This window comes from Salvelinus sp. IW2-2015, linkage group LG15 (genome assembly GCF_002910315.2).
Source record: "Salvelinus sp. IW2-2015 linkage group LG15, ASM291031v2, whole genome shotgun sequence".
NCBI classification, from domain to species: domain Eukaryota; kingdom Metazoa; phylum Chordata; class Actinopteri; order Salmoniformes; family Salmonidae; genus Salvelinus; species Salvelinus sp. IW2-2015.
The window spans coordinates 53,708,271-53,733,762 of NC_036855.1; the positions used below are offsets into that span (position 1 = coordinate 53,708,271).

Here is a 25,492-nt window from a genome sequence, read left to right on the forward strand (position 1 = left end):
TGCGGTCCAACTCTTCCCAAACCATCTCAATTGGGTTGAGGTCAGGTGATTGTGGAGGCCAGGTCATCTGATGCAGCACTCCATCCCTCTCAATATTGGTCAAATAGGAATTACACAACCTGGAGTTGTGTTGGGTCATTGTCCTGTTGAAAAACAAACGAGTCACACTAAGCGCAAACCAGACGGGATGTCATATRGCTGCAGAATGCTGTGTTAGCCATGCTGGTTAAGTGTGCCTTGACTTCTAAATAAATCACTGAGTGTCACCAGAAAAGCACCCCCATACCATCTCCATACTTCATGGTGTGAACCACACATGCGGAGATCATCTGTTCACCTACTCTGCGTCTCACAAAGACACGGTGGTTGGAACTAAAAAAGCTCATATTTGGATTCATCAGACCAAAGGACAGATTTCCACCTGTCTAATGTTCACTGCTTGTGTTTCTTGGCCCAAGCAAGTCTCTTCTTATTGGTGTCCTTTAGGAGTGTTTTTTTTTGTAGCAATTTGACCATGAAGGCCTTATTCACGCAGTCTCCACTGAACAATTGATGTTGAGATGTGTCTGTTACTTGAACTCTGTGAAGCATTTATTTGGCCTTCAATTTCAGAGGCTGATAACTCTGGGTCTTCCTCTCCTGTGGCGGTCCTCACGAGAGACAGTTTCATCATAGCGCTTGATGGTTTTAGCGACTGCACTTGAAGAAACTTTCAAAGTTCTTTACAATATTGACTGACCTGCCYGTCTTAAAGTAACGGACTGTCATTTCTCTTTGCTTATTTGAACCGCTCTTGCCATAAAATGGACTTGGTCTTTCACCAAATAGGGATATCCTCTGTATACCAACCCAACTTTGTCACAACACAACTGATTAGCTCAAACAAAGAGGAAAGAAATTCCACAAATTAAGGCACACCTGTTAATTGAAATGACTACCTCATGAGGTGACTACCTCATGAAGCTGGCTGAGATCATACAAATATGTCAAGGCAAAGGGTTGCTATTTTGAAGAATCACAAATATATCGATTTAACACTTTTCTGGTTACATGATTCCATAGTTTGTGTTTTGACTAATTTTACATGGAAAATAGTTTTAAAAAATAAAGAAAAACCCTGGAATGAGTACAAACTTGACTGGTACTGTACATCATTGCCGGTGACACGTTCAACTCTGCTCTATATAGTTTTTAGATGAGTTACATAACTACAAAAGCTATCATATTGTACGTTTGTCATTAACCCAAAGATGATTTGACAATTTCTAAATATAAAATCACACGTGGATAAGGAATTTAAAACTGATGACAAGTTGATTTCCATTGTGGTCCTATTAAAAAGGTAAAAAAACTAGAAGACATCGTAGGCCTATGCTACAGTAGATCTAGCCTACTAGGCATACTTGGGTTACACATACACCATAACACACATCAAAAATGATAGGACAGCATCATCGTAGGCTACAGTAGGACTTCCTCAGTAGATCAGCAAGCTCAGGCTCCTAAACTGAATTAGATGGTGATGCTGTTGGCTTAAAAYCTGTCATCATTGGCCTCTCCAGGATGATGAATCATTGAATAACCATTGGCTCCATACAGAATATTCAGACACAAATCTCAAATGTGGCCACACCCTAAAGTACAAGGCAGACCAACACAGTAGCCAACCAGCCAATGATCTGTGCACAGCCGACATGCATGTCGGTCCATCTTGTCCTTAAGACCCATCCCTGGCATGGCCAGGCACGACTCCACCATCATTAAGTTTGCCGATGACAACAGTGGTAGGCCTGATCACCGACAAGACAGCCTATAGGGTGGTCAGAGACCTGGCCGTGTGGTGCAAGGACAACAACTTCTTCCTCAACGTGATCAAGACCGAGGATCATCGACTACAGGAAGAGGACTGAGCACAACCACATTCTCAACGGCGGGGCTGTAGTGGGCAGGTTGAGATTCAAGTTCCTTTGTCCACATCAAACTATCTTAGTCCAAACACAAAGACAGTCGTGAAGAGGGCACAAAGACTGAAAAGATTTGACATGGGTCCTGAGATCCTCAAAAAGTTCTACAGCTGCACCATCGAGAATCCCGACTGGTATGGCAACTGCCCGTCCTATGACTGCAAGGCACTAGAGGGTAGTGCGTACTGCCCAGTACATCACTCCAGCTTCGCCTGACCTCTATACCAGGCGGTGTCAGAGGAAGGCCCTAAAAACCGGCAAAGACTCCAGCCACCCTAGTAATAAACTGTTCTCTGCTACCGCATGGCAAGCGGTACCGGAGCGCCATGTCTAGTTTCAAAAGGCTTCTTAACTTCTACCCCTAAGCCGTAAGACTCCTGAACAGCTACCCAGACTAGTTGCATTGCCCTCCCCCTTTACACTGCTGCCACTGTTTATTATCTATGCATAGTCACTTTAAATCTAGTACCTACATATTACCTGGACTAACTGGTGCCCCTGCACATCGACTCTGTACCGGCCTGGTAGAACCAGCCTGATCATTGAGTTCACCAAGCTATTTCACACGCAATAAAACAGAATAGTGAACACAGCAGGCTGGTTCAACCAGGCTACAATCCCTGTCCCTGGACAAGGCAAAGACCCACAACATTGTAAAACATAAAAGCTGTCTGCGACAGTGACTTTATTTAAAAAATAAGTAGCAGCATCTCATTTCAAAACAAATATCATACATTTTGGTAAAAACTCAAATGCAAGAGAGAAAGTTGCAGAGTTAAAATCTTAAAATACAATCCATATTTCTGCTTCTGAAGCAGGCTGTTCCACTTGTCCATTTTGGCAGCAGAGCTACTGGTCCCCAAACCTGGCAGTATTATCTTTCTCAAAATGGCAAGCGTGAGCTACACACACACATTCATCCACTGTTCCATCAATCCAAGTCCACCTTCTCTAGCAGCACCCAGAGCCAGTGACAGCTCTGGGTTTTTGGCAGGTGGTCCAGCTTGGCAACACTCCAATTAAAAACTGTCAATCACTCAAAAAAGACAGAGACATCCAAAAACATCCATTCACCTTAACACCAAAACACCCGCACGCATATAGAAAAAGCATTTGAGCACATGTTGGTGTAATGCAATGGATTTCTCCCAGTCCTACAATATCTTGGTCCCCATCTTGAGACTTCCTCAGCCCATACTAACCCAACGGAAATCAAGAGACGATGCCCTCTGGTTTCTCGCTGCTGGGGGGTGGAGTGAGCACTCCGGACGGTATTGGGGAACTCTGGCTGCGATCTACGTCCACTTGTGGGTAGGAGCATGCCTTCGCCTAAAGAAGAAACCAACAGAACTCTCAATACAGGCTGCAACTCAGCTGTGTACCACTGAACACAAGAAACAATCGGAGGGAAAAAATATTCTCTCTGAACAGCCTGAAACAATGCCCTATGCCAATGTTTGACAGTGTGGTTGAAAACCATACAAATCACAAACGATGCCCTCACCATCCAGTCCAGATAGGCAGCATGGGTCTGGATGTTATGCATGTCGTCTGCTGGGATTCCTTTGAAGGGCCTCAGGGCCGAGCTGCCCACTTCTCTGATGGACATGGCAAAGGGGACCATCCACCTCACACAAGCCTCAACGTCTAACCACTTCAGCGCTGCACAGATCAAGACAAAAGGGGTGTGGTTAGGGKTAATACACCCTTGGCAAGTCCACCAAACCACTACAACTCAGTGGTTGGATTGAAGATGTTGATTGACCTGAACAGCCTCAGAATGAAACGGCCTACCTGAGACTTTCTCCACCAGCTCCAGCGAGGAGAAATGGAACAGGGCAGAGGCAGCCAGGACTCCATAGCAGAACTCCAGAGATTTCACATCCAACACACACAGGTCCAGGAGCTATAGAGAGAAAACAAAATGAAGGAAAAACGCGAGCACAATAACACCGCATGTGCACAACACCGACCTGAGGCAATGAGCCATTCTGAGGAAATGTGATAACCATTGTCTTACAACGCCATCGTGTATAAGCAAAAGCACTGTCGTCTGTGAGACCATATTTTGCCTTGATCTTCTTAGGTATATTTTGTTGTAAGATACCATGAATCACGTACGGTGGCGGGAAATCTCAGTTGTAACCTTACCTCAGCAATCTGTACAAACGTAGTTTGTGGGTACTGTGGGATGAGAACCTCCTCGGAWTCTTTCAGGTAGGCAATCTGCATGTAGATGTTTAGCCAGGACACAGATGTCTGGGGACTCAAACGCCACTTCAGCTCCTGAGCAAAGGGGGACACAGTAGGAAGAGCCACATGATGATTTCATTCCACAGAGAAGAGTTCCCCAGCTCAGTACACATGTTTCTTCTGAGTCTCCTACCATCAAGTTAAAAAGGAACTACCATTAGTGACAGAGCATCATTAGGAACACATGTAGTCATTTTTAACAGTAAATGGCTAAACGTTGATCATGTCTCAACAAGCTTTAGACAACAATAAGGATGTGTGACCCATCCGTACTGAGAAACACTGGGACGTAAAGCGTTTGAGAGGCATACCTTCATAATGATTAGCTCCATACATAAGATYTCATCCTCAGTACAGGCACCATCAGTAACATAGGCAAATTGATGCAGCTTTGGAGGGTAGATTTCCTGAAAAGGGTAGTGAACATGTTAAAAATCTCCCTCTGATATACAAAATGGAGAAAATTACTTAACACAGGTTGTAGAAGAGGCATCTTCCTACCTCCATTTTGGCAGCTATAAACAGAGAAGAGATGCCGATGAGCTGTAGTGTTGACTTGAAAACATTGGTCTGCGTGGCCATGAACCTATCAAAGTAATCCTGAGCCAGGTAGAAGGTTTCRCTGTGRAGCTTGTACAACTCGCACACCTGAGAGAGAAAACAAGGTTGAGAATACAAGTTGTAGGCAAAGTCAGAGTAGCTAAGGAAGAGATCCCCACGTAATAGTATTGATCATGGTTCTCTATACCATAGGTCTGACACGACCCAACTTTAAAGATCAATGCTGATTCAGAAGAATTGGGTTAAAGGCGGAAGACATTTTGGTTTAATGCATTCAGTTGTGCAACTGACTAGGCTTCCCCTTAGAATATGTTAGAGCTTAGCTAATACTCATCACCTGACAGCCATCTCTTCTGTCTAGCCCCAGTTGACTTAGTTAAACTGGGGCCATACATCTAWTGGTAAAACTAATACACTCACCACCTTACGATAAACATGGATGACACTGATCAAGTAACATTGATCAAAGTAGTAGATACACTGTGGGAGACAAATGTAGGCGTTTGATACAGAAAGAGCTACAAACCTCTATTAGCCAGTCCAGAAGAATAGCCCTCATCTTGGGTTGGAGGTGTGGGTGTTTCGTCATGATGTGGATGTCTCGAGAATACATCTCGTCTTTCTTCAACAGGTTGTTCCATACGTCATCTCTGCTTGCCCAGCTACAAAGAGCAACACATTCCAGAGGGTTAGCGTCTATTTCYAATTTGTAGTTCTCAAATTAAAAGAGATCAACATAGAATCCCTCAACTTGATTCAGAGTGCAAACACAGAACTGTAATATTAAATAGTATACAGGTACACATAATGAGTGTCAAGGCGGGATCTGTTCTTATAACAGCAGACTGTACACTCTTAGAAAGACAATAGTAGTGAGAGGACTACATGGTCTGTTACATTCAAATGAAACAGGTGAACAGATTGGTTATCATAATGCTTGGCCTTGGACAGTGTAAGTGCAGAGTTTAAGGTATGAGGTCATGCAATCTCCTAATGAAAATCATACATTACTTATCAAACATGTCAAGTAACCACTCCTGCTCTTTAGCAGCYTCACTGCATCTTGCCCATGTTGTCCCAGATACCAGAAGTGACTCACCATAGCACAGGAAGAGGGGAAGACCTGGTGGGGGTGACAAATATGTTTTTGAAGGTGTACAGAGCAGAAAACCCAGTGGTATTCAAGGCAACTGGTTGATCGACTTCATTGTCAGGCGTGGGGATCCGCCTGCARGGGCTTGTGAAAACCGACTCAGGATTCCAGCACACCTGCACAGGAGGGATAAGCAAAGAGAAGAAAGTCCGACTGATAAAAACAAACAGCARGAAGAGGATTCTGAGACTGACACCAATAGCAACTGATTAAACACAATTGTGTCATTTATTGAACAGTCCTGATTAACCTGTGTAGGTCACTGACTGGTGTGTGTTGCTAGCTAAATCCAACAAATGCATGGTCTGCAATGGAATGCATTACAATGCATGTAGTTACCTGAGTTCCACACTGTTTCTTTTTTATCATCTCTGCCACTTCATCTGGGTCTTGCAAATACTGAGGATGGAATAAGGAAAGTGTTCATTTTGATAAACCATATTACAAAGACATAGCCAGGTAACCATCTCGCTACAGTAGCAATACCCAGATAYCAATAACTTACAATGGCAACGTCTGCTTTTCTTTTCCTGGATCTCACTGTAGTTTCCTTGGTCAWCTCATGATCAATAGACTTGGATTCCACATTTCTCCTGAAGTGACACAGTAAATATTGAATTATAATATGCATCCTGCTGAAATGCTAAGAAACGTGTTAGTTATTGCTCGCTAACTAGCTACGCCGCGGCTAGTTAGTTAGCAAGTCAGCTACCTAGCGTGAACTTTTTTCGTCACCTAGCTACATTGACAAGACTAGGTCAAACTGCAAAACTGAAACTTACCCCWTTCTTGGCATTATAGCCCACGTGTATCCCTCCAATATAGAGAACCTGCAAACATTAAATATTTTATTTGTTCAGATTTTTTTAGGTAATAACACCAAAACCCAACCCCCCACGTAAGACTCACAAAGCCAACTCGTCAAAAAACTCTTGGCGCGGGCAAATGGAAGTGGGACAATGTTAAAGGACGACAAACAATATGAAATACTGCAACAATTGTCACAAAACCACGAATACATCGACACCAGATTCCACACTATCACCTAATCCTAACAGTTTGACTTACAGTCGATGGAAACGAGCTCATTTATTCTAAATGAGAGAGAAGCTGGACAGAAAATGGCCGAGCCATCAAGTATGCCATTTTCCATTCACCCGCTCTAACAAGCTCTCACAAAAACACTATCCATCCAATGTTGTCCATCGCCTTTCAAATTCAGGATATTTACAATCTTAACACTCATTTCGAATCACGTTGAGGGAGTTTGATTGAAAAGTTGCAAGACTACTAGCTAACAAGAGACATTTCAATTCTTTGCCAGCTTACCTAAAAATATCCCCCTGCGAAGAAGTCCACACTTGGCTGAAAGGATCAGACAAAATATAGCTACAGTTCTTAGCTAGCTATTCAATTATCGTTCGATTCGTGGCCTCTGTCATCAAAAGGAAGCTGTGAACTTTGCTAGGTACTTGTTCTTCGCTAGTGCGGTGAGTTTTGCGCCTTGGCTTATAAACTGCTTGCTGTCTACATATCATAKGGGGCGGTCCGAGCGGGTGATTTAAATACTTGGCGCTGTTCAGTAACCCTTTGCAGTTACATTTCAACGAACATTATTATTAGTCATTAATTGTTCAGAAGTGAAGAGTGAAATCACCTGAAATCTTATGTTGTGTGAGAAATTTACATTATAATGGTGTTCCAAATATTGCATTTATCCGGCAAAAGGGAGGTGTGTCTGGTGCGGCGACAGCTCAGGGGCGGTGCTTAGAATCCGGAACCACAAAGTACCGCGTGGCTAGGGAAGACGGATGTAAACAAAGACTGTGTCCTTCTCAAAAACCTGCAAATGCGGACGTTATGCTGATTTTTCCTGACATTTAAAAAMATGTTTCTCTGTCAAGCCGACAGAATGGACTTTCGCTGTCCATAATGCAATAGGTAACTTATGTCATTATTTTAAGATCAAATTAATGCCGCGCAATTTGCTCAACGAGAATGGTGATGGCGCCCTGCACTAGTGCATTAGCTACGTTTAGTGGCTTCCTRTTGTCTACACTAATGATTTGTTGGAAAATAACAGTGCAGGTTTAGTCAAATACATTTTAGGCACCATCTTATGRTTTCATATATAATTCATACATTTGCGTTTTCTTATCAGAAGACGAGGAGGCTAATCTGCACCCTATGTGCCTTTTCTGTCATAACTGTTATTTTAATATGTTTCATGAGCCACACGAAGAAAACACTGGATTGGGTGACAATCACTCATAGATCTCGAAACKTGCATTAACGTACACTTTGACCAGGCACGTGATCAAGCTAGCAGCTACATGGGAACGAGAACTCATTTCAAAGCCACTGTGCCTCCACATTGCAACTGGTTTGAAACAGTTTCTGAAACTCTTTGGACGTGCCAAATTTGTGGTTATTGGAATGATTCATGTCCAAGCCTTACCAGGTAAATATTATTGAGACGCATATGTCGTTTTTTACTCTCTTTTTTWAAAACTTTGATTTTATGTTTTTCAGGCACACCTTTTGGAAGCATGGCCTCAAATTATTGAGGAAGCACGCCACGAATCTATCACAATGCAGGAATTGTAAGTATAAGCAGACAGAAGAACTCCTTACTTTTTGATGTTACTAATATTGTAGCCTATGTAAACCACAATATTCATCCTCAAGGATGACTGGAAATTAATTGTCTGTTGATCTTTTGAACAGGATGGGCTGATCATTGAGGACATGCATGACGTTCAGTACACATTCTCAATTGGACCAGAGGTGTGTGCCTCTATGACAGCAGTGTGTGCAGCAGTGGGGGGGGGGATCAGTCCATCTCTGCCTTTTGGAGTTCAGATCCTGTCTGCAGCAAACAGCTCTTGCTGTTGCACTGGCTTCGGGTTGATATAGCTGGCTTTGCTTATTACTGATTAATACATGCATGCAAGAGTGCTTCAGGCTAGCCTGGAATTTGAGTTTAATAGAAAGATCCGTGTTAAGAGGTTGGGAAAAGCAAATGTTTACCTACCTATTTCGTTGTTGTCTATTTCCAAGGTATGGATTTTATCAGGGCAGAGGGATTTAAGTCTTCTCACATGTTACTGATGAAGGCCTTTTGAATGCATGTGTCGGAGTCCTTTTGCGATACGGCAAGCAAATAAAGGCTGAACATGTACAGATCTTCACTGATATAAAAAAGAAGCACAGGTGCGCAATCGTTCAAAAAACATTCCAGTCAGACAACCCCACTGGCTAGCCTAGATGTCCTGATATGGCATTTCAGAAGGTTTTCAACATGCAAGTATTGCGGCTAATATTATCCGTAAACGGTACCGCAAGGAGATGAAAGGTACAATTTCTGACTTTTGTAGTAAGTGTAATTGGATGTTTTGTGGGTTTGTGTTCCTAGCTCCCATGCCCTGACTTCAGATGTGAGCATAGTGGAGACGACGGCCAGAGCAGCTGCGTTTTTTCCTCTCTGACGGGCTCATTATCACTGGAACAGCCACAGGGGTTCAGGCAGATCCAGTGGAACTCAGAGGTGTGTCCTGTCTCTGAATGCTCTGACACATACAGACATGTATGTACGGTATGACACATACACACATGTATGGTAWGACGCACAAACATACTGACACATACAGTAATATAAAAAGACCCCCAACTCGTTTAAATGAATACCAAATAAAACAAATAAGGCATAGGCTATTACTGTGTAATCACTATTTTACCACTTGGATCAAAGGGCAGCCGACACTCAGCACATACATTATATATCTGAGGCATAATGCTAGGTGTATCATTTTAGGAATGCTCAGCGTGCACCTTAGTACAAACATAGTTTACTTTCCCTTTTTCATTTTCTCTCAAACATGCCTGTAGTCTTGGTTAATAAGGGAGTGCCCTTTTTCTAAATGTCATACATTCTCCCTAACCATAACACACACCCTAACAAAAGTATGTTCAGTCACCTCACTCAATTCCATACCACTCCCACTGCATACGAGTCTATGGCATACTTCCTACATTTGAAAGGGCAGATAGTTCCTGGCGTTAGTTTTTCATGTGGCCCAGAGGTTAAGCTTCCCTAAAGCCCATGGAGCCTCTGGGCCTCGCTGCTGGCCTTATAAAGAGCAGCCTCGTCTGGGGAGAGGATGGCAGCCTCACAGTCCCCCCCAGTCTGGATCATGCTGACCATGGGCACACAGCCAGGTCCTGCCCTTGCCTGCCACAGCCCTGCTTGGCTAATATAGACACCAACATCGTCTGCTATTTTTAAGCACAGCCTACAGATGGCTGACTTAGATAGAAGGCTGTAAACACAGGCAGGCTCTGGCCAGACTGCCGCACAACCCTGCTGCCTAGTTTGGAGGTGCTKCTACAGTCTCCCAGTATGATTTCATTGGGCTGGCTCTGTTGTCAGATTGGTATATGGAGCTGCCAGAGTCTGGATTGATCTCTTTCCTCATGTGTTTTTCTCATATCATCTCTGAACATACTTTTACCATTTACTTATCAGAGATGATGCATGACACTTGCAATGCATTCCTAAATCCAACCATTTAGGTATTTGTTTCATATAAGCTCTTGCACAGCTTTCCAATATAATGAGCTCAGTAAACATAATGTAACATCTCAAAATATTTACAATCTTTTATTTTCTATTTGCAGATGTTGCATTCTGTAAGACTCCCAGTTTTTATTGGCTCAGGAGTAACCCATTACAACATGGAACACTACCTTGATGCTATTGCAATGATAATTGGCTCTCATTTCAAGAGGGGAGGTGTTTGGGGAAATGCTGTTGATCCGGAAAGCGTTAAGAAGTTCTTGGGGAAGGTGCGTTTGCTTCGAAAATGAAATCCACTAAATGTGCTACTAAAATATTTTAATGCAGAACAATGAAATACATTTGGTGGTYATAATACATGTAATTACTGAAGTTGTCTCATGCTATTTAATAAAACACAAATAATACCCAAACAAAACAGACTTGTTTAACAATTTTTCACATTTAAATATACACCAAAATAGCAACAAAAAAAACGGAATATATTTACAAACAGGTCTTGTAGCAGTATAGCAAACATACGAACACACTGGGAATAAATGTATGAAAACAAAGTGAATCACACAATTAGAAAACATACATTAGAAAACAGTGTTCATCATTATTTGGTAATCCTTACATACATTGTATTTGTTCAGAGGTCCAATTACTCAAAACGAGTGATGTTTTGTGTCGTCACATATCATATACAAAATAGCTTTTCATAGCTATGAAACTTAATTAACAACTTTTCCTGAAAGCAATATACCCACAACGTATCTAAATCTAAGGCWCACAAAGTAATAGCAAAATGTATACCATATTCAATCAAATTCATATTTGCAAGTGCTAAAACCTTTTGCATTTCATACACTAAATAAAAGTTTATCAGAGCTATAAGACTTAACAGTAACAAGCCAYTTATAATACTTTTCACATGCYCACACACATCTACTCAAGGCTATTTCACTCTCAAACTGGGCTCAGCATGTTAATAACATACTCAGCAAAGGGGGTTCCCTTGATCAGGGTAAAGAAATTGACATGGTAATATGTCTACGGTCTGTATGTTAAGTGGCTTCAGACAGTGACGTGGTTCCTCAGTAGACACTCAGTAGTTGTACAGACGCTGGCAGGGTTGTTTGAAGTGACCAAAGCGTCTGTCAGAGGGGGAGAATCGCATCTTGGCAAGGTTCTGTCTCTGGAAAGCACTCCTGGTCAGCTTCTTGCACTCCACGTGAGTCCTGGCTCGCTGTATGGCAAGCAGTTGGACATTGCATGGAAGCGGGCTGCCCCAGGCAGCTAGCCTCCAGGACACATGCTGTTTGACTGGCACAGGCCTGCAGGGGGGGGGGGCAGAATAACTGTAAAATGTGACACTCCTTTCTCTAGGATAATGGTTGTGTTATCACACTGACTACAGTAGATGGATCCCCTGGATGAAAACTGACCTGGGAGAAGCATCCTCTTCATCTGAGTGTTCCTCATCGCTAGGCTGGTGTCTGATCTGGTATACAGACATACTGGGATGCTCAATCAGCAGGTTCTCCAAAGGGTCTTCCTCAGGGGGATTCAGGGAGTTGTTCTCTGGAAACATCAGACCACAAATGTACTAAACCGAGACCAAAAAGGAAAAACACCAGTGAGACCTCTAATAGTGACCATTAGATCTACTATCCAAATAACTACAATACTACCATTTACAAAACAAGTAACTGCAGACAACAATGCCCATACCAGTTTAACAACTAACTTGTGATTTCAACTTTCTGTGAACAAAATTATCGGCTTACCTTGAATGTTGATAACGACCCATCCTCCCTCCTCAAACTCAATGAGCTCCTCATAGGTTTCATTGTCATCTGTGGGAAAATCGCCATCTGTGCTACCAAGGAAATGGGCAAGTATCTTTCCAATCATTGTGTATATGTTTTGCCTCCCTTGGCCCTCTTATTGCAGTCTGCAAAGAAAATGAGTTAACATAGTGTTATAGTATGTTGCCCCCATAAGGAAAATTTGCAAACCAGCTACAATTACTGCTAAACTGGTAAAATTGCAAAACTGATCATAGTAAAACATTGCATCAAATGCAAGAAAACAGCAGAACCTGAAAAGGCATGTGTAGTTTAATATCCACATTGACAGAAGATAGATCTGAAATTATTTCCGGAAAGCAGACTCTGAACAACACCTTACATTATGACCTTTAGTTTTTAACATTGTGTCCTTGGTTAATGACCCTGCCAGCACAGCAGAATCAGGAACAGCATGCCCCTTGGAAGCTATTTGCAGACTGAAGGTCATGGCATCCTTTTTAGACCAGCAACTCATTTCAAGCCTGTGTCTGAATTTTAAGATGTGTTATGAATAAACGAATGTGGTGAATATGAAGCCAATCGGCCAAACTATGGTGAAAACAAATGGTTTGTAAAAATATATATATATATATATATGTATACATTTTAGTGTATATAATTGTATTTTGACATTTCTGGTCAAATAGGCCTATTAAAAATAGAATCAGGTATAAACAGTATTGGTATGTCTTTCAGGCTAAAGGTGTCATAGACTAGACAGAATACCACAGCATCCACTTTTAGACTTGGACAGCCACGGTCTTTGAATGCCTCGGTGTACTTGTCAACCTATACTGTCAATATACAGCTACACCCCAGCTTGCCAGCAAGGGNGAAAACTGACCTGGGAGAAGCATCCTCTTCATCTGAGTCTTCCTCATCACTGGTCTGGTGTCTGATCTGGTATACAGACATACTGGGATGCTCAATCAGCAGGTTTTCCAAAGGGTCTTCCTCAGGCGGGTTCAGGGAGTTGTTCTCTGGAAACATCAGACCACAAATGTACTAAACCGAGACCAAAGAGGAAAAACACTAGTGAGACCTCTAATAGTGACCATTAGATCTACTATCCAAATAACTACAATGCTACCATTTACAAAACAAGTAACTGCAGACAACAATGCCCATACCAGTTCAACAACRAACTTGTGATTTCAACTTTCAGGGAACATAATTATCGGCTTACCTTGAATGTTGATAACGACCCATCCTCCCTCCTCAAACTCAATGAGCTCCTCATAGGTTTCATTGTCATCTGTGGAAAAATCATTGTCTGTGCTACCAAGGAAATGGGCAAATATCTTTCCAATCATTGTGTATATGTTTGGCTCCCTTGGCCCTCTTATTGCAGTCTGCAAAGAAAATGAGTTAACATAGTGTTACAGTATGTCGCCCCCATAAGGTAAACAGTTGCATAACGGATGCAATTATTGCTAAACTGGTAAAATTGCAAAACTGATCATGGTAAAACATTGCATCAAATGCAAGAAAACAGCAKAACCTGAAAAGGCATGTGTAGTTTAATATCCACATTGACAGAAAATAGATTGGAAACTATTCCCGGGAAGCAGACTCTGAACAACATCTTACATTATGACCTTTAGTATTTAACATTGGGTCCTGGGTTAATGACCCTGCCAGCACAGCAGAATGAGGAACAGCATTCCCCTTGGAAGCTATCTGCAGACTGGAGGACATGGCATCCTTTCTGACCAGCAATCTCATTTCAAGCCAGAATCTGAATCTTAAGATATGTTCTGAATAAACTAATGTGGTGAATATGAAGCCAATTGGCCAAACTATGGTGAAAACAGCTGGTTTGTAAAAATAAAAATAAACATTTTAGTGTATATCATTTGATTTAAAAGGCCTACATTTCTAGTCGAATAGGCCTATTAAAAATATAATCAGGTATAAACAGTATGTGTATGTCTTTCAGGCTTGATGTGTCATAGACTAGACAGAATACCACAACATCCACTTTTAGTCCTCGGGCTGTCCAGACAGCCACGGTCTTTGAATGCCTTGGTGTACTTGTCAACCTATATTGTCAATAAACAGCTACACCCCAGCCTGCCAGCAAGGGAAGATCCAATTGTGCCCKGACAGAATTAACTCATAAGGTGCTAAATGTATTGCATATCTTTTCTGGTGTGCCATCAAAAAGTCCATAAATCGGGAAGTTTAAAGACATGTAAGACAATCCTTACATTAGCCCCTATTCAAGATATATATGTGTGATAGAAACTATTAAATCATTTAAACAAAACATAGGAGAGTAGTTTGGGTGAACTTCATATGGCATTAATTCGCTTTTAAACTTCTTCAATAAATAAGTAAATAATTAAGAACTGCATTTACTATATGTAATTCACTCACTGACAATCAAACAAATAAACTAACCTACATACAAAATTACACATGACATGGTTACAATTACATGGTAGTCTACCAAACTAAAAAGCTGGCTTAATAGGACACTRTGGGGATGTAGAAATCAATACAAACAATGCAGTGGATAGATAAGTTAGTAGGCTAAAGAAAAGTGTCTAGACAACACATGAACAAAGGCTGTTACACGGATACAACCTCTCGCACAATGTTGAAGGCTACGATGTAATTGTTCTTACCTGACAAATGTATATTTAACGGGCGGTGGCKGACGGCTGGCTCGAAACTATAACTGATCTGTAATTGTTTTGATACAGACTTGTTTATGAACACCAACTGCTTCCCTTTGCTTTGGTGGGTGGTGAACGTAAACAAAAATCCCAACTCGAAGGCGGAGCTTCAGTTGGTTGCGCACTAACTAACCTTTGTCATCATATTTTGGCAACTAGCTGTCAAGTGAACAAAAGTGTCCTTCCTTGAAACATACCTAGATAATTGGTTTCAACCGACGTCCAATCTTTCAAATAGTCTAGGCGTGTGGTCTATAATAACAAGTCAAAATACATAAGAGTGGAAGATTTCTTTTTTTTGTACAGCTGTTTGCAGTCCGCAACAGTGGTCGACTTCGTTTTGCATGGCCCGGTGCCCCGTTTGCAGGGAGTTGGTTATTTTAGATAATTTCATTGATTCTTAAGAGGAGTCTCCCCCAACCTTGAGTACTAGGACATGCAAAACGAACCCCACCAATATGACGAAAAGGGGGGAATTGTTTCAATGACTTTTCGTGCAACATTGTTGCAAATATTTGCCGCGTAAACGACAATTATGACAGGTTGCCCTACTGAGACCTATTTATTTGACTGTGTGTTGTATTGTGCTTCTAACAAACCACAGCGAATCGTTTTAACAGGATGTGGGCTTGTCCTAAACGAATGTCCCGTCATTCACCGCGGTACTATTTTTTTTTTAACCAACGCTCATTATACACAAGTTACACATCATCGAAGTGCGAGATCTGACGGTAGGGATTCACCACCAATGTTTACTGTAGGCTATTTTCATGTAGGCCAACGTCAGAGTCCGTCCTGTGTGATGGGGACAACTATGTCGTTATGTAAAGGTTATTGCCACACTTTTAACGGAGAGAGAAAGCTGATAGCCACATGATGACACACACTAACAATATGTCGTCTTAACGCCATTATTAAAGGCATACATATCAGAAGTGAAGTAGAATTATTGTTATCTGCGGTCGTTATTATTGTGGTTATAACATAAKTCCGAGGGAAGCATGTTGAATCTCTTGTGTGAGAAGTTTTTGACTCATGGCAATGGTCTGCATTAAGTTTCAGTTATTTCCCCAGTCTCTTTATGCTAAATATGATAACTGAATTGATTACAATAATATAGTTYTCTGGTTTTGTCAACATTTGGAGTGAAAAAGGCCTATACCATTCATTTGAACAATAGTTTATTTTACTTTTGGTATAGGCTACTCTCAGCAGTGTTATGCAGTTCATTACCAGAAGATGGCATACTCCTAGTCATAAGGACATTTCACAGAAGTCAAGTCATACATCTCTTCCAATGTTAAATTGGTAGTGGCTATTTTTACTCGCAATYTATACTAGAGACAGATGAGTTGGCTTGGTTGCATGTTGATCTTCAGTYTCCCTCTTGCCATAACACCAGGGAGAGCAGCTACAATGGCTCCACGTATGGATGATGTCATGCAACTATGCTGTGACCTGTCTGCAAATCAGCAGATAAAAGCAGCAGTGAAGAATTCTGGGAAAGGATCCGCAGTGGCAGGAGGGACTGCATTTTTAGGGGGTCTTCTAGGTGGTCCCCCAGGGATCGCTGTTGGTAAGGATCCTATCAATTAAGTAACCATAATTATAATCATCTGCATTTCCCTACTTCYACCACAAGGTGGAGCCATATCCTTTCTCKAACCAATTGTATTGAGTGCAGCTATGAGATTTTCAGTGTATATGCAGTAGACCTATAAAGTATGGCATTAGGGTAGAATAATTCTCAGCCAATGTTGTCTTATGATTGGTGAGGTAGATTTGGATAAATATGGGTGTTTTATTTTTATTTAAGGCAGCAGCTACTCTTCCTGGGGTCCAGCAAAATTAATGCAGTTATACATTTAAAAAACATTACAATACATTCATAACAGATTTCACAACAAATTAAGTGTGTGCCCTCAGGCTTCTACTCTACTACCACATATCTATAACACAAAATGCATGTGTACATATTATTGTGTGTTTGTATGCATGTGTCTATGTTTCCCCGCTGTTCCAMAAGGTGTATTTTATCTGTTTTTTAAATGTAATTTTACTGCAGGCATGAGTTACTTGATGTGGAATAGAGTTCCATGTAATCATGGCACTATGTAGTACTGTGCGCCTCCAATAGTCTGTTCTGGACTGCATGGGTGTCCGATCTGTGTGCCGGTAGTTTAAACAGACAGCTCGGTGCATCATCAAATCATCACATCAAATTGTATTAGTCACATGCGCCGAATACAACAGGTGTAGACCTTACAGTGAAATGCTTACTTACGAGCCCCTAACCAACAATGCAGTTTWAAAAAATACGGATAAGAAATAAAAGTAACAAGTAATTAAAGAGCAGCAGTAAATAACAATATCGAGACTATATACAGGGGGGTACCGGCACAGGATCAATGTGCGCACAGTTGAGGTAATATGTACATGTAGGTAGAGTTATTTAAGTGACTATGCATAGATGATAACAACAAGTAGCAGCGGTGTAAAAAGAGGGTGGGGGGCAATGCAAATAGTCTGGGTAGCCATTTGATTAGGTGTTCAGGAGTCTTATGGCTTGGGGGTAGAAGCTGTTTAGAAGCCTCTTGGACCTAGACTTGGCGCTCCGGTACCGCTTGCTGTGCGGTAGCAGAGAGAACAGTCTATGACTAGGGTGGCTGGAGTCTTTGACAATTTTTAGGGCCTTCCTCTGGCATCGCCTGGTATAGAGGTCCTGGATGACAGGGAGCTTGGCCCCAGTGATGTACTGGGCCGTTCACACTACCCTCTGTAGTGCCTTGCGGTCGGAGGGCGAGCAGTTGCCATACCAGGCAGTGATGCAACCAGTCAGGATGCTCTCGATGGTGCAGCTGTAGAACCTTTTGAGGATCTGAGGACCCATGCCAAGTCTTTTCAGTCTCCTAAMGGGGAATAGATTTTGTCGTGCCCTCTTCACGACTGTCTTGGTGTGCTTGGACCATGTTAGTTTGTTGGTGATGTGGACACCAAGGAACTTGAGAGCTSTCAACCTGCTTCACTGCAGCCCCGTCGATGAGAATTGYGGCGTGCTCGGTCCTCTTTTTCCTGTAGTCCACAATCATGTCAATACCTCTCACAAATACAAGTAGTGATGAGGTCAATCTCTCCTCCACTTTGAGCCAGGAGAGATTGACTATGTTAGCTCTCTGGGTGTGTGCAGCTATGAGATTTTCAGGGTATATGCAGTCTGCTTATAAAGTATAGCATTAGGGTAGAAATATTATGTGCATCCAAGGGACAGCCGTGCTGCCCTGTTCTGAGCCAATAAACATTTTCCTAAGTACCTCTTTGTGGCACCTGACCGCATGACTGAACAGTAGTCCAGGTGCGACAACTTGGGCCTGTAGGACCTGCCTTGTTGATAGTGCTGTTAAGAATGCTTTKTTATAGACAGACTTCTCCCCATCCTAGCTACTGTAGTATCAATATGTTTTGACCATGACTGTTCACAATCCAGGGTTATTCCAAGCAGTTTAGTCACCTCAACTAGCTCAATTTCCACGTTATTCATTACAATATTTAGTGTAGGTTTAGGGTTTAGTGAATGATTTATCCCAAATACAATACTTTTCGTTTTTGAAATATTTAGGACTAACCTATTCCTTGCCACCCATTCTGAAACTAACGGCAGTTCTTTGTTAAGTGTTGCAGTCATTTCAGTCGCTGTAGTAGCTGATGTGTAAAGTGTTGAGTCATCCGCATACATAGACACACTGGCTTTACTCAATGCCCTGGGGAATTCCTGATTCTACCTGGATTTTGTTGGAGAGGCTTCCATTGAAGAACACCCTCTATGTTCTGTTAGACAGGTAACTCTTTATCCACAATATAGCAGGGGGTGTAAAGCCATAACACATACGTTTTTCCAGCAACAGACTATGATCAATAATGTCAAAAGCCGCACTGGAGTCTAACAAAACAGCCCCAACAAACTTTTTATCATCAATTTCTCTCAGCCAATCATCAGTCATTTGTGTAAGTTCTGTGCTTGTTGAATGTCCTTCTATTGTCAATTTGTTTACTGTAAAATAGCATTGTATCTGGTCAAATACCATTTTTCCCAAAAGTTTACTAAGGCTTGGTAACAGGGTGATTGGTCAGCTATTTGAGCCAGTTAAGGGGATTTTACTATTCTTAGGTAGGGGAATAACTTTTGCTTCCCTCCAGACCTGAGGGCACACACTTTCTAATCGGCAAATAGGAGTGGCAATATCGTCCGCTATTATCCTCAGTAATTTTCCATCCAAGTTGTCAGACCCCYGMGGCTTGTCATTTTTGATAGACAACAATACATTTTCCACCACTTCCACACTTACTTTATGGAATWAAAAAATACAATACTTGTGTTTCATAATTTGGTCAGATATACTTGGATGTGTAGTGTCAGCATTTGTTGCTGGCATGTCATACCTACYTTTGCTAATCTTGCCAATGAAAAAATCATTAAAGCAGTTYGCAATATCAGTTGGTTTTATGATGAATGAGCCATCTGATTCAATGAATGATGGAGCGGGGTTTGCCTTTTTGTCCGAAATTTCATTTAAGGTGCTCCAAAGCTTTTTACTATAATTTTTTGTCATTTATCTTTGTTTTATAGTGTAGTTTCTTCTTCTTTTCTATTCAGTTTAGTCACATGATTTCTCAATTTGCAGTACATTTGCCAATTGGTTGTACAGCCAGACATGTTTGCCATCTTTTTGGCCTCATCCCTCTCAAATATAATKTTTTTTCAATTCCTCGTCAATCCATGGGGATTTAACATTTTTACAGTCATTTTCCTAATGGGTGCATGCTTATTAGTAACTGGGATAAGCAATTTCATAAATGTGTCAAGTGCAGRGTCTGGTTGTTTGTCATTACACACCACGTACCAACAAATATTCTTCACATCAACACCATAGGAATCACTACAAAACATATTGTATGACCTCTTACACACTATATTAAGCCCAGCCTTTGGAACTTTGGTTTTCCGAGATATGCCTGCTATATTGTGATCACTACATCCAATGGATTTGGATACTGCTTTCAAGCTAATTTCTGCAGCATTAGAAAAGATCTAATCAATACATGTTGATGATTTCATTCCTGTACTSTTTGTAGCTAGGTTGACTTATAACCTGAACCAGGTTGCAGGCACTAGTTACAGTTTGAAGCTTTTTCTTGAGTGTGCAGCCTGATGAAAGCCAGTCAATATTTAAATCACCCAGAAAATATACCTCTCTGTTGATATCACATACATAATCAAGCATTTCACACATGTTATCCAGATACTGACTGTTAGCACTTGGTGGTCTATAGCAGCTTCCCACCAGAATGGGCTTTAGGTGAGGCAGATGAACCTGRAGCCATATTACTTAAGCAGTATTTCACATGAGATCCTCTCTATCCCTTACAGGAATGTGGTTCTGAATATTAACAGCCACACCTCCACCATTGATATTTCTGTCTTCTCTGTAAATCTTAAAATCATGAGTGTTTAACCATCTGTGGGCTGCAGCTCTTCTCCCCTCTTGATCTTCTGACACAGATCTCGTTTGTGTGGCTCTTTAGGTGGTGCAGTAGGTGGCCTGTTGGGATGGTGGATGACCAGTGAACAGTTCAGACCTCTCCCTCAGATCATCATGGAGCTGCCTCCCCACCAGCAGCAGAGGCTCTATGCTGATATCATGGCCGTTTTGGGCTCACTGGACTGGACAGACCTGGCCCAGCTGACCGCCCTGGTCATAGGGAATGCTACTCTCCAGCAGCAGGTCACTGCTGCCCTACTCAGTTATATCACAAAGGAACTGAGAGCAGAGGTGAGATATGGGGACTGATCTACACAGACTGAATATCTGGAGGAACTTAGAACACACATTTGCTGCCTTTTGAAAGAAACGACTTTTTGTACTCAAATTCAACTCCAGCTTATTTTTGGAGACTGAAATAACCTTCAGTGGAAGAGCCCTTATTTAGTTAATACATTGAGGCTCATGTCAGACCAGTCATGTTACCCAATATCTGATCATATCCTTTGATAAAGCACTTAATGGACAATTCCACCACTTTTTCACGTGATTTTCATTACCTCCAGAACAATACCAGTGTCTACATATGTGAAAATGGCACATTTCTACGTTTTGTAGAAACAAATATGGAGTTAAAAGTTCTACCCAATGACATCATCAAAAGTTAGAACATATTTAAAAACAGTGATTTTCAAACACTTTGAGACTCGCAGTGACGTGAGGAGCAAGAAAATACCCTCTGGCTCAAACTTTTTTGAAAATCACTGTTTTGTTACTTTTAATCCTAGCCTGTTATGTCACAGAGAAGCATTTTTTATGACCTTTCTTATCTTTTTAACCACAGATCATAAAAACGCGCTGTTTTTACATACTGTATGTAGACACTGGTATGGCGCTGGAGATAATGAATATGAGGTTGAAAAGTGGTGGAATTGCCCTTTAATGTACACATTTGTTTTGTTTTAGATGAGAAAGTTTTACCTCTGAATGTAGCGGTATGWTTGAAACTTCTCTTGCAAGAACAGRCCAGCAATTAATCAATATGGTGCACTTTATTTGTACTGTAGGGCATCATTTGTTGCCAATATTCTGCACTGAAATGTACACGTTGAATATTGCTGTGCCTTTATAATTTACATTATTTGCAACAAATACAAAGACAATGACAAAATAACCCTGATCACTCCTCTTGTAAGTGTGCCTGGGATCTCAAGCGACTCATGCGTTGTGAACATGGTAAGAGATGAGTACTTCTGAGAAACCGGCCTTGATACTTCTGGCGCCTAATGGTGATAAGTRCCACCTAGTCCTAGAATGAACTAATTGGGAAAATCTTAGACACTTTTTGTAATGCTCTGTACTAAAGAGTTTATATGAAAATCATGATGAATGAAGTAAAGGTAAATGGTGACTTGCATGWTCACAAGCTTTTAGTATGACATCATTAAGCCAGAAAACATGTTTCAGTGAATCAACTGACAGTTTCGTAAGGGAAATTCAACCACTTACACATTATTTGTAAGAAAAGGAAGACAATGCTACGCAATGTAATCTCCTGGACAGATGCATGCACGGAACAGAATGGTATCTCATCTGACGCAATTACTTAGTATTTTTGTTCTGGTTTTCTGAAATGGTACGCAATGTAACATAGTTCCTCTTTTTCAATGTTTCAAATGTAGACTTTTGAATAATACTAGAATCTTAAGGTATTAAAGCACTTTTTGAAGTATGTGCAAAGGTGGTTTGTTATGACGTCTCTGRGCATTTTTTTTCTAGGCGTTTCCTTGTTCCTTCTTTGCAAGCAAATGTGGTCATGCAGGTTGTCATAACATCATACAGAGAAAGATAGATTARTCATCTCGAGGACAAATTTCATAAGAAGTTATGTCATTCGTTTCTGAGAGATGGTTGTTAGTCTTGTAGGAATGGCTTACTAATAAACAGTTTAATCGCAGCTTTTTCAAATTCCAATGGTTTGAAGTCTCACGATATCATATTACATCACCACTTTATTGGTAGTCTGGGATGTGAGAGCAGTCTTATATCTTCGTTGAAAAACCTTTTAGACAGTAGACGATTTAAACTGATTTTGTTTGAAATGCCTATGAAGTGTTATTTTTAATTTTATTTCACCTTTATTTAACCAAGTAGGCCAGTTGAGAACAAGTTCTCATTTCCAACTGCGACCTGGCCAAGATYAAGCAAAYCAGTGCGACAAAAAAACAACAACACAGAGTTACACATGGGATAAACAAAAGTACAGTCAGTAACACAATAGAACAATCGATATACAGTGTGTGCAAATGGAGTAAGGAGGTAAGGCAATAAGTAGGCCAATAGTAGCGAAGTAATTACAATTTAGCAAATTAACACAGGAGTGATAGATGTGCAAATGATGATGATGTGCAAGTAGAAATACTGGTGTGCAAAAAAAGTAAATAAAAACAATATGGGGATGAGGTAGGTAGTTGGATGGGCTATTTACAGATGGYCTGTGTACAGCTGCAGCGATAGGTAAATTGCTCAGATAGGTGATGCTTAAAGTTAGTGAGGGAGATATGTCTCCAATTTCAGCAACTTTTTTTTCCTCCTACGGGTGGGTATTATGGTGACCAGTGAGCTAAGGCGGAGCTTTACCTAGCAAAGACTTCTAGATAAAGTGTTAATGATAGACATGTTGCATTTGAATAAGTTCTTTCCAAAATGTAATTGGCAGTTGGCCTGAGTATTGCCAATGACAACACTAGAGTTAGGAAAATCAAGTGATGCAAGAACTTTCTCTAAAGGCTTATTTACTGCACCTGTTACCCCAGGACTGTTTCATGTGTCTGCTGGACTTTGTAACACTAAGCACTGAATAGTTTGATTACAGCTGTTTGGAGGTCAACAAGCAGTCTTACCAGGTGTTCAGGACAAGGATGACAAAAGGTTGCTATCAAAATATTTTATTTTACAGGTAAATGGTTGATATGAATGTGATAAAGAAGCATAGGTATTGTCATTTAGAGTTATAATTACAGGTACACAATATAGGCACATTATCTTAGTCCACATGCCTTTTTTAAAGAAGATAAGTATAGGATGAATATAAAAGTATTCAGTGCAAAATATTTCATGTAAACAAAGATGCTTCGTGTGTGTATAATGGACAGTCAACAATGCATAATACAGGTTAACATTTATCAAACGGATAACACAAATAAGCTCCACAATACACTCAAAGGTATATTAACAGGAATATATTGATCCAGTAGTGTTCATATTTGCACAATATTTATCATTACATGTGATCATGTAACGTCTTGATTTGACACTTTTCTTCACCACATACTCATTCAGTAAATACTTTTCAGTGTCCTCTCACATTGTCCAAAAGTCAATCCAATTCAAGTCAAGTGGTTTGACAAGCCAGTGAGATTGGGACTTTGATGGTGCGGTTTTAAATAGTTATACGGGGACCAAGAGTTGATCTGAGACTCAACCCACTTGTGTGGTGCGTGCTCATCTATCCGCTCATCTGCCTCATCGTCGATAGTCGCCTCGTACTCAGGCATGACCAGTTCGTACTCATCAGAGCAGTTCCTCCCATCGCTGTCCCCCTGTGAACGCACCTCGTCCTGGGTCAGCGCCCCGTGGTCRTGGAGACTGAGGTGACACAGTCGACATACCCTCACAGGCTTAGTAGAGATGTGACAGATTACGGCCCGGTTCTTGGAGCAGGCGTTGCAGACGACGAAGCCGCAGCGACGACAGTGGTGGCGACGTTTGTTGACCCCAAACGTTTTAGCGCAGCGCATGCAGATGGCGGACGCCCGGTCAGGGATCCAGGTGGTGGCGAAGGTGCATCCGGGCTGGCAGCCGGCATGCTGCAGCTGCTTGGACCTGCAGTCCTCGATGTGCTCCATCCAGGCCTGCTTCTCCTCAGCAGAGGCAGCTGACACGTAAAATGACTTCCTTGGGGTGCGGATCAGCCACTGGTTCTCCATGCTGACCCCGTCCTCCAGGTCCTCTAGCTGGATATCCTCCAGGGAGATTATCTGTTGGTTCTTGTGCCAGTGTCCATGAAGGATGATGCTACCGTAGACCAAAATGTCATTAAACAAGTAAAATACTTTGGGCTGTGGGCGGCGTCGACACAGCTTCATCAGCCGCCCCTCGCCTATCAAGACCCGGRCAGGTCTGAACAGAAACTTCCCAAAGGGGCCAAAGGAGTTCTCCACCGCCAGGATCCGCTCTCTGTTCTCTTGCGTGAAAGCCAGCTGGTCCACCATGATGAGCTGGATTACACCACTACAGGAAATTAACAAAACATTCACAAAATGTAAATACAATTGAAATAACAAAAAATAACATTAAGATTTAAACATGAGCTGAAATGGTAGGCCTATGTCACTAATGATCGAATAAATGTATRGTGAGAAATAGTCGATTGTACCTTTTACTCTCCGTTTTGTGATAAATATCTTGTTTACGCTGCAGCAGTCTATGTCTCGGTAGTAAATCGCTTAGTTCCCGTTTGACCACCATACAGTAGGTTTTGTCAGTGTCAAGTAGTCGTTTCGGTAATGAAGAGTGAGTTGCCACGAGAGGTCCTTTATATGTGAAACTCACATTTCCTGTTGAGTCGCACGGCATGGGGAGTTCCAAAACAACTTGACGCGGAGAGAGAGAAAGAGGGGAGAGCGAGAAAGAGAGCAATTAGAACGAGGGAAAACAGGCAAGACCAGATTCTCAAACATGAAGGGATGTGACTCGGGGCATAGGGATCCTGTTTAAATTACAGTAAATACAAGTATTGTATTTGCAAATTCTATGACTAGGACTATGAATACAGGAAACCCCGTTGGACAGCATTAGAGCTAGCATCCTTAATTGAAACAATAACAAAGCTGTCATCCCGCCAGTYTTTTGGTAAAAAGCTGAGGGATG

At 41.5% G+C, this 25,492-nt stretch overlaps 4 protein-coding genes across 9 annotated transcripts; 1 reads left to right on the top strand and 3 right to left on the bottom strand.

The window, feature by feature from the left end:
- Positions 1-2,615: 2,615 nt before the first annotated feature.
- On the bottom strand, positions 2,616-7,469 carry LOC111975101 (G1/S-specific cyclin-E1). The gene is made up of 12 exons (XM_024003273.2): positions 7,261-7,469; positions 6,714-6,761; positions 6,437-6,524; positions 6,271-6,330; positions 5,878-6,047; positions 5,305-5,440; positions 4,719-4,865; positions 4,529-4,624; positions 4,116-4,250; positions 3,759-3,870; positions 3,469-3,626; positions 2,616-3,293 (listed from the first exon to the last, which is right to left on the bottom strand). The coding sequence occupies exons 2-12, from the start codon at positions 6,725-6,727 to the stop codon at positions 3,177-3,179; spliced, it is 1,233 nt and encodes a 410-aa protein (XP_023859041.1). The 5' UTR covers positions 6,728-6,761; positions 7,261-7,469; the 3' UTR covers positions 2,616-3,176.
- Positions 7,470-7,709: 240 nt separating this feature from the next.
- Positions 7,710-22,312, top strand: LOC111975102 (protein C19orf12 homolog). Of its 5 annotated transcripts, XM_024003278.2 has the most exons (6): positions 7,710-7,872; positions 8,464-8,534; positions 8,659-8,718; positions 8,992-9,144; positions 9,347-9,478; positions 20,604-22,312. In XM_024003278.2, exon 6 carries the CDS (start codon positions 20,636-20,638, stop codon positions 20,867-20,869), a length of 234 nt encoding a protein of 77 aa, XP_023859046.1. In that variant the 5' UTR covers positions 7,710-7,872; positions 8,464-8,534; positions 8,659-8,718; positions 8,992-9,144; positions 9,347-9,478; positions 20,604-20,635; the 3' UTR covers positions 20,870-22,312. The 5 variants fall into 5 exon arrangements, 4 of the variants coding, with proteins under 4 accessions (XP_023859046.1, XP_023859045.1, XP_023859042.1 ...); XM_024003277.2 differs by lacking the exon at positions 8,992-9,144; XR_011481065.1 differs by lacking the exons at positions 7,710-7,872; positions 8,464-8,534; positions 8,659-8,718; positions 8,992-9,144; positions 9,347-9,478 and adding exons at positions 15,313-15,754; positions 16,426-16,599 and having other exon boundaries at positions 20,604-21,757; positions 21,802-22,312.
- LOC111975103 (tumor protein p53-inducible nuclear protein 2) lies at positions 10,577-15,093 on the bottom strand. Of its 2 annotated transcripts, XM_024003280.2 has the most exons (4): positions 14,973-15,093; positions 13,529-13,694; positions 13,187-13,322; positions 10,577-11,826 (listed from the first exon to the last, which is right to left on the bottom strand). In XM_024003280.2, exons 2-4 carry the CDS (start codon positions 13,653-13,655, stop codon positions 11,598-11,600), a joined length of 492 nt encoding a protein of 163 aa, XP_023859048.1. In that variant the 5' UTR covers positions 13,656-13,694; positions 14,973-15,093; the 3' UTR covers positions 10,577-11,597. The 2 variants fall into 2 exon arrangements, with proteins under 2 accessions (XP_023859048.1, XP_023859049.1); XM_024003281.2 differs by lacking the exons at positions 13,187-13,322; positions 13,529-13,694; positions 14,973-15,093 and adding exons at positions 11,938-12,073; positions 12,280-12,463.
- A 1,180-nt stretch (positions 22,313-23,492) lies between the features above and the next one.
- Positions 23,493-25,292, bottom strand: LOC111974556 (pleckstrin homology domain-containing family F member 2). The gene is made up of 2 exons (XM_024002343.2): positions 24,999-25,292; positions 23,493-24,853 (listed from the first exon to the last, which is right to left on the bottom strand). Exons 1-2 carry the CDS (start codon positions 25,196-25,198, stop codon positions 23,950-23,952), a joined length of 1,104 nt encoding a protein of 367 aa, XP_023858111.1. The 5' UTR covers positions 25,199-25,292; the 3' UTR covers positions 23,493-23,949.
- Between the last annotated feature and the right edge of the window lie 200 nt (positions 25,293-25,492).

Coding starts and splice junctions, on each gene's coding strand:
- LOC111975103 (XM_024003280.2), bottom strand. CDS start 13,655: ATGATTGGAAAGATATTTGCCCATTTCCTTGGTAGCACAGACAATGAT. Junction 13,323..13,528: donor GGTCGTTATCAACATTCAAG/GTAAGCCGATAA, acceptor TGATGTTTCCAG/AGAACAACTCCCTGAACCCG.
- LOC111975102 (XM_024003274.2), top strand. CDS start 15,559: ATGACAGGTTGCCCTACTGAGACCTATTTATTTGACTGTGTGTTGTAT. Junction 15,755..16,425: donor TCGAAGTGCGAGATCTGACG/GTAGGGATTCAC, acceptor CCATAACACCAG/GGAGAGCAGCTACAATGGCT. Junction 16,600..20,603: donor TCCCCCAGGGATCGCTGTTG/GTAAGGATCCTA, acceptor GTGGCTCTTTAG/GTGGTGCAGTAGGTGGCCTG.